General features: G+C 36.6%; 2 protein-coding genes and 1 long non-coding RNA gene across 4 annotated transcripts in view; 1 reads left to right on the top strand and 2 right to left on the bottom strand.

The window, feature by feature from the left end:
• The window catches only part of LOC109841847 (1,4-dihydroxy-2-naphthoyl-CoA synthase, peroxisomal), an 11,238-nt gene extending 3,083 nt beyond the window's left edge, over window positions 1–8,155 (bottom strand). Inside the window, exons 1-6 of the mRNA XM_020410781.1 lie at window positions 8,088–8,155; window positions 6,150–6,252; window positions 4,466–4,588; window positions 3,149–3,250; window positions 1,299–1,337; window positions 1,120–1,218 (exon numbers count right to left, since the gene is read on the bottom strand). Coding sequence (XP_020266370.1) covers window positions 1,120–1,218; window positions 1,299–1,337; window positions 3,149–3,250; window positions 4,466–4,588; window positions 6,150–6,252; window positions 8,088–8,155 — 534 coding nt within the window. The remainder of the gene's footprint in view (window positions 1–1,119; window positions 1,219–1,298; window positions 1,338–3,148; window positions 3,251–4,465; window positions 4,589–6,149; window positions 6,253–8,087) is intronic.
• Window positions 9,746–15,933, top strand: part of LOC109843351 (mRNA-decapping enzyme-like protein) — a 17,672-nt gene continuing 11,484 nt past the window's right edge. Inside the window, exons 1-8 of one of the 2 annotated variants that reach the window (XM_020412287.1) lie at window positions 9,746–9,948; window positions 10,087–10,206; window positions 10,300–10,340; window positions 10,426–10,475; window positions 11,162–11,351; window positions 12,533–12,589; window positions 12,891–13,484; window positions 13,574–13,661. In XM_020412287.1, coding sequence (XP_020267876.1) covers window positions 9,871–9,948; window positions 10,087–10,206; window positions 10,300–10,340; window positions 10,426–10,475; window positions 11,162–11,351; window positions 12,533–12,589; window positions 12,891–12,897 — 543 coding nt within the window. In that variant the 5' untranslated portion in view covers window positions 9,746–9,870 and the 3' untranslated portion in view covers window positions 12,898–13,484; window positions 13,574–13,661. Of the gene's footprint in view, window positions 9,949–10,086; window positions 10,207–10,299; window positions 10,341–10,425; window positions 10,476–11,161; window positions 11,723–12,532; window positions 12,590–12,890; window positions 13,485–13,573; window positions 13,662–15,933 lie in introns of those variants that run through there. The other variant, XM_020412286.1, reaches the window with a different exon arrangement.
• LOC109843352 lies at window positions 12,088–12,526 on the bottom strand. Its single transcript, XR_002247642.1, has 2 exons — window positions 12,388–12,526; window positions 12,088–12,329 (listed from the first exon to the last, which is right to left on the bottom strand). It is a non-coding gene; the product is annotated as an uncharacterized LOC109843352 (long non-coding RNA).

Below are 15,933 nucleotides of genomic sequence, written 5' to 3'. Positions count from 1 at the left end.
ATCCATAATCTAGGATTCTTTAGCTACTAGGTATTGATAGTCTGTTGATCACACTTATTTCCTCTGTTCTTATCTTTGGACTCAAATGGATGATACTCGTATTTGCAGGTGGAAATATTTCTGTCAATTTTATGTTGGTTCATTTGATAAGTTTCTCAATAATGGTGTTATGCCCAGAGAAGGCTAAATTGCAGAAAGTTTCTTCCCTCTGTGTTTGGATTTCAATGGGGTTAAGGGAAGTTAAGGGAAACTAGGTGAGAGAATGGAAGGGAAGGGAAGGGAGTTCCCTTCCCCTTGGTTACACCCCAATTTGGGAGGTAACAAATTTTATACTATTAGGGGGTGAACCAAGGGGAACTAGGGTGAATAACTTCACCTCCAAAATGTTCCCAAACAAGGTGAATGGTTCCCATAACTTCCCTTCACCCTTATTCCCCTCAATCCAAGGTTATGACTTTGGTGAAGTCAATACTATAAAATAAATTATGACTGTGCAACTTACATAGCAGAAATGTTTTAATTCATTAGACCCATCTCTTGGAACCTTCAATGTAGCATCTTATTTTCAATTTTATTGTTTTTTTCTCTTTTCTTGCAGTGATTCGGGACTTCTGGGTCAATACTTTCATGTCAAAGGCAATCCTAGGTCTTTGCTCATGGCGAACAATTTGGAAGAAGGACATAATTAGAAAGAGGAACGATGTGAGATATGGTTACGATGGCTCTGATACTAATTTTGGACAGAAAAAATTTAAGACTCTTAATGAGAATGCTGGTTCTCTGAGTCTCTGACTTAACTGCCTCCATTATTTATCTTGTTGATCTTTTGGCAGATATTTGTCTTTGCCTTTGAAGATAATCAATATTTATCCAGCATTTTCTTAATGGCCCTCAATCTACTGCTCATGGCTCTTCTAATGCTAACAGTTGATGGTGGAGAAAATGATGATGATCCTCTAGTTGGATATTTTCTCATATTTATTGGTGTTTATGGAGATCCTTAATTCTTTCAATTTTCAAATATCTGTAGTTCTCTCAATATCTGTTTGTTAGATCAAGATATTTTATGATGTCTGTCGATGTTTATTATAAGCAATGAAAAAGAGAGAATATAAGCACCTTCGGTCCAGTTTGTCCAAAAACAGCATTATCAGCTGCGATTGTTAGATCACAGACCATATGTAATACGTGCCCACCACCAACAGCATAACCTGCTACCTGATGTCAAAAGAAGTAGGCTTTAATAAAAAACAGAGTATTTGAAAGATAAATAGTTTATTGTCCGGTAAAGAGTGTACCATTGCTATGACTGGCTTAGGAAGGCGGCGTATTTGTACCTATAAGAAAACAAAAGAAGATAAAATTTCAATGCAGTTACCGGTTAAATGGGACAACCTTAATTGTTACAGTGTTTAAAAGAATGGAATATACTTGATTGTGAATTTTTAAATTTAAATATCCAGTTCTACAAGCTCCAAATAACAAATAAAAGATTGATTACTGTAGTGTCTACCAAAAAAACTTGCTAAGCCTAATTGGATATACTGAACTGATAATATATGTTCGATTATTGATGATATGTTGCTACATCTTAAGGTCCAAGAGCATGCTTGGCAAATGAGCAAAGTGGCTTACAGGCCACATTGAGACTTTTGTGGCTTATAGGCCACTTTGAGATTTTTGGTAATTGGCTTATTTTGGCTCATAATCCACCAAAAAAGAAGCTAGGTATATGCTAGGGTACCTAGCTTATGTTTTGGTGTATTATAAGCCATGATGTTTGACCGGGTAAAAGACAAGTATACCCCTTATGATTTCACAGAACTCAAGGCCTCAATTAATAAATCACCACGAAACCTAATGTTTTTATTAATCATTTTGACAAAAATGATGGATTATACTCTACCAATTTGCCAAACATTATACTATTGAAAATGGATTATAATCCACTAACTTTACCAAACACTTTTAGATTATAATCCTCTTGGACTATAATCTATTTGTGGATTATAATCTTTCACAAACATGCTCAAACAGGAACCATCACGTTAGTGACATAATGATCATAATGCTACCTATCACATGCAAATATTGTTTTAAAGTAGCACCCCTTCCAGGCCATGACGTTGTAAATTCCATATACACTATTGAGGCTTTGACCTTCCATCATCAATCCATGATTTCTTCTTTTTATAGACTAGAACTAATCAAACTTTCAATCTTCCATCCTTCTTACATCATGTTAATCATGTTTCTTCTTCTTTCCTTGAGGGACATGACAGTCATTCCTTACTCTTGAACTTGGAGCCCAATACCAACCTTCACGTCTGCGGAAACTTTGTCCCTCATAACATAATCAAGGATAGAGACATATCCATGACATGCATAGGACATGGAAGAAAAACATCTCCACGGGAAGATACTTAAAGAGTACAAGTGATCATACTCCTGATCTAAATGCAAGATATTGGAAGTATTAACCTTTCCTATAAATCAATAAAAGGATGTTACATAGAGAACTAACTCATCCCATGACGAAACCTGCCTTTTTTTTTGTGAAGTAGCCTTCCCTTCAGTGAAAAACATCACAAATTGATTATTCACATCTTCCGACTCTGATCGCAAGGTGTGAACCATGGCTTTCTCTGCACGATTCTTCTCTTTTTATTTACTTCGAGATTCAGGAGTCTTAATCAACATTTTCCTTCTTCTCATCCATAGAGATCTTTCATCATGAGAAGGTTTATACCCTTCTACTAGTTGCCAATTTCTAGACAGCATTCTTGAATCACAACCATCTTAATCATGCTGAAAATCATAATTCAATTCAAAACCATATTAGGCTAGCCCAGGTTGGACAACCATTCGATTAGCCGGTCCATCAAAATTTTCTCTATGCTAAACTGATTAAATTTTCGCCTTCAGTTTGGATATGTTTGTATGTTTATTTTTTTAGCCTCTTTGATATCATGGACTACAATACAATAACCCAACAGGAACAATTTTTTGATAAGTTAGTGGCAAAAGCATCATGTGACAAGGCACTGAGGGCACAACATAGTTTTATTTTTCATAGGATTGTAAAACTGTAAGTTATGAGATAGAAGAAACAAAATAAGATACAAGTAATATTTGTAGACGCAGGTACCTGAAGATCCAAAACATTAAGACGGCCAAAGCTCTCAAAATCAGCATATCCATCAGAACTTCTTAAAGCTTGATCACCACCACTACAAAAAGCCTTTGTTCCCTGTTAGAAGCCAACTGCATAAGCTCAGATGGTTGAATACGTAAAACCAACGTATTAAATATCAGCCGATATATTGCTATATTGGCTGATATATCAATTTTGATATCCTTCCAATAAAGTATTTATGAAAAAATATCGTTTTCCGATTTTTATCACTTTTTCCGATATATTGGAAATATCGGCCGATATTTCATTGAACAAATATCGGTCGATATTGGCTAATATCCAAATAAAAATGGTTATTGAGTTTGGGTTTGGTTTTAGTTCCCCACTAGACCCGAAAACTTAATAAAATTTCAAACCCAAATACCCTAAATCCCTAATCAATCTCATATTTCTCCTTCCTCTTCGTTCGGCATTCTAGCTCAAAAACGCTAGGCAATCTCAGGTACGAATTTCTCTCCTCTCTCTCCACTCTCTATTTCTCTTCTCCAGTTCTCCTCTTTCAGCTCTCTCTCTCTCTCTCTCTCTCTCTCTCTCTCTCTCTCTCATCTTCTCCTCAGACCATTCTGTCTCTGTTCCTCTCTCCTCCCTCTCAACTTCTCTCTCCCTTCTCTCTCTGTCTTCCTCTCTTCTCTGTCACCTATGTTCATGTCTTCTCTCTCTGACCTCTACCTGTATCTAATGTCTCTAAACATCATATATCATTATTCATGATGCAATTACTTATGTTTAGAATACATTAAATTTGTTTTGATTACATGTTACAATGTTATGTCATATATGAACATCATCCGATATGACACCCCAATACTTTTTACATATCCCCGATTTTCACAATCCGATATGGATTTTGGCGATCCGATATTTTTGATATTTAATACATTGCATAAAACTAAATAAATTGTGCGCCTATCAAAGAATGAAAAGCATAAATATGATAATTTCTCATTAATATAGTTAATAAAAACAAATGTAGTTGAAGGCAAAATACTATTATTAATCAATGAGAACATTTGTAATGGATTTTTTTGAAGTTTTGATATAGTGTTTTGTTCTCTCTATCTATATAATTTAAGCAAGAAATATTGTGAAATACTATTAAACAAACTGTCAAGTAAAATTCGAGATTTGCTAAACAGAATAGCCATCAATGAGAAAATGACATGATTTTTGTGGTTGATATTTCTCACCAAGATTTCACAAGCTTCGAACGCTAGTTAAGTTTGAACAAACTAAAGAACTTAAATATAATTGTACTTAAATAATAAGCACCTTCCCTGTTAGGATGATTACTCCCACATGGCTATCATCCCTAGCGTCATTAAATGCATGCATAAGTTCCTTTATTGTATGAGGCCGAAAAGCATTTCTTCTTTCTGGACGATTGATGGTAATCTGCAGCATTGGGAAAAAAACAAACAAACAAACATCATTTATAACTCATCCTATATAATGCATATATTTGGCTCTAATTTAGAACTATATACAGTTACTTGAACTACTACTCAATTTAGGTGGGGTAAGATTACTAAACCATCATCCCATGTTACTCTTTGTAATAAGATCTCGACATGAAATTGTCAGTCCCTTTACCCATCTCCCACAAGGCTTGAACCTTGGATATATCAAAATTCCATCTTTCATGTCAGATCATAGGAAAGTCCACAACACTGAAGAGAATTCTTTTTTTTTATGAAATATATTGTCACTTCACTTGTTGATGCATAACACCTTTGAACATCTTTATCTTCAAAGAGGCAATTTTGGGCTCTCTCCAGCCTTTCCTTCTCTCTATTTTCTCTCTTTGTGTGATGGAGTCTGCATCTTTCTCTTCAAAGAACTTCATTAGTTATGAGATCCATCATAATTACGCATAACCTTATAATCCCGGAAATCATTCAATAACATATTTTTGATTTAGCATTAAAGAGATCCAAACCTGATCCTAAAATCCTAATTTGACCAAAACTTCGATTCAAAGTATTCTCCAGTATAATTGGTAATTCTTTGACTTTACTCTTTGGGTTGCAAATAAGTCATAAACAAAAAAAAAATCACTTTAACTGCACAAGCAAACTAGATAGTATTTTGAATAAAGCCCATTTACTTACATTGAAGCACACATATAAACCACATGCAAATAACCCTATTAATTATTCATAGTTATCACTGAAAAGGTTTAAAGCAAAAGGAAACTTATGAAATAATTGGATTTAGGAGTGTTTAGGGATTGGTTGGAGAAAACCAAATTGCCATTGGTTTAATCACCTAAATAGCTCCTTGGTAAAATGGAGATATATGCAGAGGACTGAATTTTGGACATCTTCCGAGCTGCCTTACGAAAAGTGTCCTTCATCTCAGAGTTATTTATGTTACCTACTGATGCGACGTCTACCTAAGAAATTATCAGAGTCATCTTCATTGATAAACCACGAGTCTCTTAGTCTATCACTAATCCTCTTATAGAAATTCGTGGTCAGCCTGATTGGGAACGTGTGTTGCTTGCGCGGGTAACCTCTTATCAAAGTTGTGAGGGGGTTGATGGTTACAATTTCGTACTCTTCGTATCTTTTTTAGGACCCCAATAATTGAGCTGTAACCTCACTAGCAAAAACTATTGCAGATAATTTTGATTGATCCGCCCCGACTCGGAAGCTTCATCCTCCGAGAAGAAAATTAGAGAGGCCGTTTCTAGCCTCTCTAATTAGAGAGACACCGTGAAACCCAACGTTAAGTACTCTCTCAATACTGACATCCCCAAGAGAATTGATATTTACTGGGCCAGACGTTGAATTTTCAGGCCAAATAAGTTCACATTCTCCGTTCCAATCAAATCAATCCCCGCTATATTTTCTTCCCTTTCAAGTGTAAAGTAATTCAAACCTAAGACATTTCACAAATACCACACCAAATTGCATACCAAAAAAAAGCAACCAAATCGACTTTTTCTCATCACCTTGGCGATCCCTTCACCGGCGGCTTTCTCGTAAATAATGTCGGTGAAACACTTCACATTTTTGGAATCGTCGCCGTCGCTGACAGCTGCGGGTCTCCACAGACTGCGGCGTCTCCCTATTCAAACCTGCGAGCGTCGCACTCTGCCCGCTGCGGATGCGCCTGTTAGCTGGCTAGCATCCTCCGCACCCTCCTGCTGCCCTCCTCGATGAAACCAGCGAAGGAGGGAAGTGAGGATGACAGGAGGGGCGGATCAAGTCGACTGCTGATGTTTGCTATCCCTTCTCTCTAGCTCGCTCCTCGCCATGGAAAGATAAGGCTGACGGTGGTGTTGGTTTTGGTGTTAGGATGAGAGGGTTTTGGCAAAAGTGGAAAGGATAAATTAAGGGCTTCTTTGGATTGAGGGAAATGAGGGTGAAGAGAAGTTAGGTGAACCATTCATCTTGTTTGGGCCTGTTTGGATTCGTAGAGGGTGAAGGGAAGTTAAGGGAAACTGAGTGAAGGGAAAGGAAGGGAAGGGAAGGGAATTCCCTTCCCCTTGGTTACACCCCAATTTGGGGTAACAATTTTTATACTATTAGGGGGTGAACCAAGGTGAATGGAGGTGAATTAACTTCACCTCCTAAGTGTTCCCAAACAAGGTGAATGGAGGTGAATGGTTCCCCTAACTTCCCTTCACCCTCATTCCCCTCAATCCAAACAAGCCCTTAGGAGGTGAAGTTAATTCACCTAGTTCCCCTTGGTTCACCCCCTAATAGTATAAAAATTGTTACCCTCCAAATTGGGGTGTAACCAAGGGGAAGGGAATTCCCTTCCCTTCCCTTCCCTTCCCTTCACTCAGTTTCCCTTAACTTCCCTTCACCCCCTACAAATCCAAACAGGGGGGATCGTCGTATCATTCGGGGGAATTATCATATCATTCGCGGTGGCAACGAGTCACGGGTAGCCAGTTGTTAGTATTGTGGTCGGATTAGGGTGTTAAACCATACCTGTATCCAAGTAAATATCTGTAACTGCATTCGTTAGGATACGGATGTGGTTACTCAAATCTATAACGATAGGATATGATTAGAAATATGGTTTTGTAGTGAAATATCAAGAACCGTATCCGAAATATCCGAATGCATATTAGTCGTATTGTTACAATGGTTTTAGTCTTTAGATTATGGTTATGAGGTTAATTTTGATGATCAAGATATCTAATCTTACTTTTTCAGATATAATGAACATACTAATAAACTCTTTTGTATCACATGAACTATAATTTTTTTTTTTCAAAACTATCTAGTTTTCTCATATCCGTTTTATATCTGCATGCATACCCGCTTATATATATGCATGTATATCCGTATCTGCATCCGATTTTAGCGGATATGGATATAAATTTTCCTTACCAAGGTATATCTATGTCTGTATCCGTATCTGAAATTAGTAAGCGGATATAGATACGGTAAGCATCATATCCTAGCCATATATGGACTCTATGTCTGTATCCATATCTGAAATTAGTAAGCGGGTATTGATACGGTAAGCATCATATCCTAGCCATGTCCAGACTCTATGTTTGTATCCGTATCTGAAATTAGTAAGTGGATATAGATACGGTAAGCATCATATCCTAGCCATATATGGACTCTATGTCTGTATCCGTATCTGAAATTAGTAAGTGGATATAGATACGGTAAGCATCATATCCTAGCCATATCCAGACCAAATGCACCCCTCGGGCGAATCCTACAATGCTCACATGCTCTTGTATTAATACGGACGGAATTAGGATTCTCTCCAATTAAGACATAGTTTGGTAGAGGCTAACAAGAGGGACGATGAGGTGAGGGGAGGTGCAATCAGTTGCAAAAAGTACATGCATCTTTTTATTTGGCTGGAGTGGGGGGGAGAGAGAGAGAGAGAGGGAGGGAGGGAGGGAGGGAGAAAATACATCATTTTATATGGTCCATTTTCTCTCTCTTTTTCCTCCAATTTGGAGAGATTCTTCTCTCTCCTCATTTCTACTTGAGTTTAAAGTTGTTCTACTCTACCTCACTTCACTCTATTTTCCCTTCTAAAACCACTCTACCAAAGACACTCAAGTTGATTTTAGTTTTAAGTTTTTTGGAGAGTATTCAATTCTTTTAATCTTTACCATCAATCACAATTTTAAATGATAAAATAACATCATATAGAATTTTCACAATCAAACTACCTGTTTTCTAAATACCATCACATATTTGATGTATGTGACTTTATTTATAATAAGGAAAAAGTTTAATATAGGTCCCAATGTTTTAGTCTAATTTCAATTGGGTCCTTAACGTTTGAAACTCATCAATAGAGATCCTTAATGTTTACGTCGTAATCAATTTGGTCCTTTTTTATTTTTTTTGTTGACTTTTGCTAATGTGACATGACTTTTTGATTATTTTTGTTTAAAAATTTTGCTTCCACCCCTGATTTTTAAAAATCAAGTTCTTTTCCTAAGTGAAAACTTAAAAGATTTTACCCCTCTAAACATTTAATTCACATTGTCAAGTCCCCCTCTCCCCAATAATATTTTCATTTATCCCTAAAATACCCCTAATTTTCCATATTTTAAAATTAGTCCTTCAAATCATGGAAATTGCTATTGGACCCCAAAATTCATAAGGTATTTTCATATTAGTTCTCTAAATCATTAAAATTGCTATTAGATCCCTCAATTCTTAAGCTATTTTTTTATATTAGTTCATCAAATCAATAGTAAAACTAGCAATCATGGGGACTAGCTTGAAATAAATTTTGGGAATTGTATGACATAATAGAAGTTTGGATAATTTGAAAGACTAATTTCTTTCAAATTTATATTTTTACTATTGATTCGAGGGAAGAATTTCAAAATAAACTAAGAATCAAGGGACCCAATAGCAATCTTAATAATTTGAGGTTCAAAATACCATATGATTGAGGGACCCAATAGTAATTTTAATAAATTGAAGAACTAATTTTCAAACTACCATATAAATTGAGAGACCAATAGCGATTTCCATGATTTGAAGGGCTAATTTTAAAATATGAAAAATTAGGAGCATTTTAGGGATAAATGAAAATATTTCCAGGGAGAATGAACTTAACAATGTGAATTAAATGTTTAGAGAGATAAAAGCTTCTAAGTTTTCACTTGGGGGGCAAAGGTTGCTTCTCAAAAACCAGGGGGTGAAGCAACTTTTCCAAACCAAAAATAACCAAAAAGTCATGCCACATCAGCAAAACAGAAAAATAAAAATAGACCAAATTTGATAATGGGGCAAACGATTAAGGACTTCCATTGATGAATTTCAAACTTTAAGAACTCAAATTAAATCAGGCTAGAATATTAGGGACTTATATTTAAGTTATGCCTTATAATAATATCAAATATTTCTAGAAACTAATTTAAAATTCCAAATAATTGTATTCTAATAGCTCCAGATTTTTGCTATGCTTGAATAGAATGATAAACACAGTACGCTACTTTCATTTATCTATTGCAATATATTGTTTTATCAAATTGTTTTTCTTGGCACTAGATTTAATTGTACAAGATTAGAAATTCAATATAAAAAATTGCAGAGTTTAGTTGAAGTATGTTCTACTTTTAAATTAGTTCTAATTAGGTAGTAATTGGAGAGAGTCCAATTAGTCCAATATTTATCATTTATTCCTATTTTAAGGGATAAGATGAAGTCGCGTAGGATTTTCTCACGAGAATGGTGTTCATGATAGTGATTCTCAAACAATTAATAGTGGTTTCTCAAACAGTTTTCAGAATTTGGGCATTCAGGAAGGTATTTCTTCTTCGTCTTCACTCCTCTACACAAAAATCTAACTCTAAGCGTTAGTTCTGCTTAATTCACCCTATCCCCTTTTAGTTCTTCAGTCCTCTTATTTTGTTCTAATTTTGCCCTAATCTGAACCTCGATCAGCAGAGCACCAAAGTCCTAAATCTGACTATTCTTCAGAGGATCGATCCCCATGTGGAGGAGATCCTGATCACGGCTGCCCACGTTACTTTCTACGAATTCAACATTGAGCTCAATCAGTGGGTATGATTTTGATCATATTTGATGCTTTTTTTTTGTTTTGATTCTGTTTTCGTGATCTCTGATTAGGGTTTTGGTTTGGATTTGTGACCTTAGAGTCGTAAGGATGTTGAGGGATCTTTGTTTGTTGTTAAAAGGTAACTAGATCTAAGGAATTTGAACTTCTTCGTTTGATTGCTTGAGGTATTATTTTAATATTTTTTTCAATTGTGATTTATGCAGAAACACGCAGCCGAGATTCCAGTTCATTGTTATGAACAGAAGGAACGCAGGTGTGTAATTTCCCCCCTTTCATTTGTTTGATTAATTTGATGTTTTGGCTACGGGTAAATGGAGGTTGATGTGTAAGCCAGTAGCAATAGTGGTAGGATGCGAGTAGATCGAACGGATTAAGGAGGTGAAAAGGGTAGTCATATGTTATGTCTAATTCACATGGTCATGCTACTCTGTACTTTCAAAGAGTCTAATTGTGATGTTTGCCATTGACATTTATTGACTTCGTTAGCCTTTACACATGAAAGAAGCTATCTTGACTTTTAAGTATGCTTAGCTTCAGCAATCAGATCATAGAGCAGTCAAATATGTCATATTATGTTAAAAACATGAGGCACACCTGGTATAGCTGTTTTTGACAGATTGCAGCTGCAAATATATTTGTTGTTGATGAATTCTTGTATTATGGAGTCGCTAGAAGTAGTGTATCCAAATCACGGTTCTGTGGGGTTTCAAGTATGCGACAGGTCATGGCATGAATCCAAGCCATGGACATCTTCTCAAAACCTTAGTTGTTTGATGTGTCAGATTGACAGCAGCTCATATATGCAACTTTACACATGAATAGAGGTGTAGGTACGTACATATTTTTAGCTGACTCATTTTGCGACACAGAAAATTTGGTGGAGGATATCTTGGGAGATTTTGAGTATGAAATCCATAGCTGACTCATTTTGCGACACAGAAAATTTGGTGGAGGATATCTTGGGAGATTTTGAGTATGAAATCCGACCTCTGGTGGAGGATATCTTGGGAGATTTTGAGTATGAAATCCAACCTTCATACTTGTTGTACCGGAATGCAGCTCAAGAAGTTAATGGTATATGGTTTTACAACCAACAAGAATGTGAAGTTGTTGCAGCTATTTTCCAGAGGTCAGTACTTAGTGGTTCAAAAACTTACACCTCATGTACAACACATGCATTTCCAGTATCCTTTGTCATAAAATTTGATACTTAAATGATGTGCTAATAATTATATTGTTTTCGTATTTTTAAGAGCAAAGCTTCCATCATTTAGTGGACTTTTCAAAAGAATGTCTGTAACCGACAGATAACTTGGCAAAGCATCTAATTATTTCAAAAGAATGTTTGTAACCGACAGATAACTTGGCAAAGCATCTAATCTCATAATCAAATCATGTTCTGTAAAGCATCTAATTTTGTACAATTTGTTCATGACATTTCTCACCTACATAACATGGCTTCATGTCTGAAGGCATCTGTGCTACATAGTTGATATAAAATATCATGTTCAAAGCTAAGTGGCGTTTGCACACTTTGGTATGTATGTATGTGTCTTTATAGAAATGTGCTCATCATTATTCTTGTTGATTGTGTATCATTCAATACAGCATAATTCTATAGTTATGCAGCCACTTGGAAGTATGAATTCTTGCTTTCTAGGATATATTATTATCTGACGTTAATTTCTAAATTTAGTATGCATTATTAATGTCCATGCCAACGACTTGAAGGTACCTTGATCACAAGATTGTCTTAAAGTACAAAGAAAAAAAATACCAAGCTATTCTTAATATTTCTTGAGAATCAGAAACCTACCGAAGTTATGATGGAGTTTTTCTTCAAAGAGGAATCAAGTCATCTTGATAATACAGAATTCTGATTCCACTGTCTGCTGGCTGACCCTTCCTTATTTTCATTTCATGTTTATCATGCGGTTTGGCTATTTACATTGCAGCAATCAACACAAACATTGTTTGAGGGAACAAGTTATGATGTAAAGATCTTTAATTGTTTGTTAAACATATTTTTTTTCAATTTGATTCTCTTGCTTACAGATGACTCTTTGTTACGCCATAATGAACTTGCTTTGGTAGTGAAAGATCTTACCTACTATTTGCCATGAGTTACGCCATAATGAACTTGCTTTGGTAGTGAAAGATCTTACCTACTATTTGCCATGATGTTTGTTACCATGATGGATATATTAGTGCTTGTTTATAAACTAAAATGTAGTCATGGGTTAACAAATTGCATACTTTGTTATATTTATTACTTGGTGATATTCGTCTTAAATGGTTTTGATGGTGCAGGATACTAAGTGCATTCTCTAAGGTTCCTCCAAAGTCTGGCTTATCTGCTGCTAAAAGGTATAGCGTTAAATATGTAGTAGACTATATAAGTATTTCATTTTGCTGCAACCTCCATGAACTTCATCTGTTATGATGGACAACTCTACTAGAAGTGAGGTAAGTTTGTTCTGTTTCACAAAATGATGGATAACTTGTATAGCATTACAAAACCATTGCATCACATTTCTTATAAATTATTTATTTCATTGGAATAAAGGTAAGTTTATATGTTTTAATTGACCTGTACTAATTACCTTGCCCTTTGTGGAGATGTTGCATTTCAGTTGTACTAACTACTGTTGGCTATTTTTCTTGTTAGGCTTTGAACTTTGCATTGAAGGATTACTTTAAGAGGTTATTCAACTTCAAGAAAGACAGGGATGGCTATTGGAAGTGGTTTGCCGGAAATCTTGCATCTGGTGGTGCTGTTGGTGCCTCATCCCTACTGTTTGTTTACTCCCTGGATTATGCCCGTACCCGTTTGGCCAATGATGCAAAAGCTGCAAAGAAGGGAGGAGAGAGGCAGTTTATTGAAACACCTACTGTAAGAGCATCTGTTATGATGGACAACTCTACTAGAAGTGAGGTAAGTTTGTTCTGTTTCACAAAATGATGGATAACCTGTATAGCATTACAAAACCACTGCATCACATTTCTTATACCATATAAACCCTCTATGTGGACTGGAGTCTGGACTGCATGGTAATTTCTTGAATTCTAAGCAATTTTTCTTTACTTTAATTAGGAAAAGTTGGTTATTTTTGAGTCAAATTCACAACCTTTTGTTTTCTTTTGTATAAATTTCAGATTTACAGGGTTTGGAGGTCCAATTCCTTATCGACCCGTTGAAGATGTGTCCTTTGCTATTGCACAGTTTATACAGAAAGGTGGATCTTATTTCAACTACTATATGGTGAGGATTTAATGTACTATGTATTTGTGTTTCATCGAAATACTATGTTTCACAAGTGTGATTGTTATTTACTTGCTTTTTGGCTATAGTACCATGGTGGAACGAATTTTGGCAGGATAGCTGGTGGTCCATTCATCGCTACAAACTATGATTATGATGCTCCAATTGATGAATATGGTCAGTAAATCATCTGCACTGTTTAATAAGTATGATTAGTTTGCCAGTTTCTCACTTAACATCTTTCTCTTCGAGTCACTATGCAGTAATTTTTAACTTAGGCAAATTTTAGCGCTTAAGAGAAGATATGTCTCTTACCAAGTACACTTGATAGGTAGATACTTTCAATGTGCACACCTATTAGGCATACACTAACACACTTTAAACATTAAAAATGTAATCTTCTTGCACTACTAATGAGTACACTAGAGAAGGTGCAAACACTTAAGAAATTAATAACAAATAAATACATGTTTAATATATACTACTCTATCACCAATTATGGCATAAAACATTTTAATCCGGGATCACGTTTTGTCCTTGCTCTCTGTCAATTCTTGAAAATTTACACTCTTTTTCCATAGGTCTGTTAAGAGAACCAAAATGCGATTGGATTTAGGGCACTAATCCTAATAATTTTCAACAGACATACTTTGTCAACCCCCCCTCCTCCCTCCCTCCCTCCCTCGCTCCCTCAATGGCGTAGTTCTTTTAAGTAACTGCTCACATGCTGGATGCATATGATGACTTGATGAAAGTCAATTACTAAGTTATTTCATGAAGACGATGATTCTCTACTGAGATTGGTTGATGAAGTTGATGAGGAGTTGAGAGTGGAATTGGATATGTTAGACTTGCTGTATCAACAGGTAATGAAAGACATATCTCGAAAAAGGCTGGAGGCCATTGTGGAAGCAAAGAGAAGGGCGGAGGAGAGGAACCAATCATTTAATCGCTGATCTTTCCTCCTCAACATGTTTGCTTTGTATTTTCTGTGGGAGATAATCCTTAGGAGACACTTTAAACAGCATTATTATAGCTGTTTCTATGTCCTTTTTTATGCTAATGGCATTGGCATCTTGGTTACTGCTGCTGCTATTTGCCGATATATGCTTTCCCATTTAGTATTTATGCTTTCTGAGTTTACTTAGGAAATTTTTGGCATGGAAGCCAGTTAAATTATCCCATTTTTCTATTTTCCCTGCTAGAATAGGTGTGAGTCATTGTTCAAAATGCCAGAAAGGATGGCATGGAATACAAACATTTAGCTCTAATTCTTTAACTGAAAGTTGAAGAGGCGCGCTGTTGCTGCTTCTGATCATTGTTCAATCAAGAATCATTACATCTGCTATGTAAATTTCATATTGAATGATCTTGAACGTGATTTTTCTGAAAGACTTTATCAAGTCATTCACATCATGTTGCTCATTACTTCAGAAATCCTGTTTCACAATGACCCATTTGATTGTCATTCCGGTAGTGACATGGAGAGGAACTTATTTATTATTTGTTGCATTCCAGTGTCTTCCCATCGACTAGACAGGTACGTTTTCCTCTTTCACTATTGTAGGGTGAAAATTTGATTCTTCCGAAGGAAGGAGTTTCGTTTGTATTTATAAGAAAGCTTATTACAAACTAACAAATCAAATGTTTACAACAGAAGCAGAGGGAAGGCCCTCTTTGTTTTGTGTGGGGACTTTAGGTGGCTATAGGACGCTTCGCTCGATGCTCGGGTCGAGTCTGCTTCCCTTGGACCGTTTGAATGAGGTTGCTGGAGAGCTTCAGTTCGCAGTAGAAGCTCGGGGCAATGGAGTTCGGGTCTGCTTGGTTCGCCGGCGATCGGAGCTCGGAACTAGGCAGCAGTGCTGTAATGCAAGGATTTGCTAACAGCTTGGTCTCAACTCTTTTTCCAAGTTTTTGCGACCTCCTTTCCATCGTGCTGGAAAGGGTTTTTAAATGAAAGAAGGACGGCTTGATTTCTCCTTGAATTGTGGGATGTGACCACATCCTCTTCAGAGACGTCTCGCCGTTCCTCGATACCATGAACGGTCATTCCAGGGATTGTGCTCTATGTCCTGTCACCTACGATGGGAAGGCCCATTCTTGTATGTGAGGCAACAAACGACTGCTATCCGAGTGGATTTGACCAGCATTAATGAACCACATTTATGAGTTCGCAGATCGATGAAGTGTCTGTCCGATCACTTGTACTGTGCGTGACCGCCCGGCGTGCTTTGAGCACGACGCTTTCTCCTTTCCGGTCAGGAGAGGCGGTGAAGTAGGTGTACAGTACTCGAGTGGGTCTAGCCAGCTTGCCGAGTGCCGGCGGATCCAGCTCTTGGCTCAGACAGCCGAGGTGAGTCGCATTTATGAATGCTCAGGTTGACTCGACACCTGTCCAGTCCCTTCGCGCTGTGCGCACTACGAGCGGCCGTTTGACGGTCCTGGGGTA

The sequence above is a fragment of the Asparagus officinalis genome, chromosome 5, assembly GCF_001876935.1.
Source record: "Asparagus officinalis chromosome 5, Aspof.V1, whole genome shotgun sequence".
Classification (NCBI taxonomy): domain Eukaryota; kingdom Viridiplantae; phylum Streptophyta; class Magnoliopsida; order Asparagales; family Asparagaceae; genus Asparagus; species Asparagus officinalis.
Note: the sequence above shows the minus strand (reverse complement) of the source record. Positions and strands in the feature narration are given on the sequence as shown.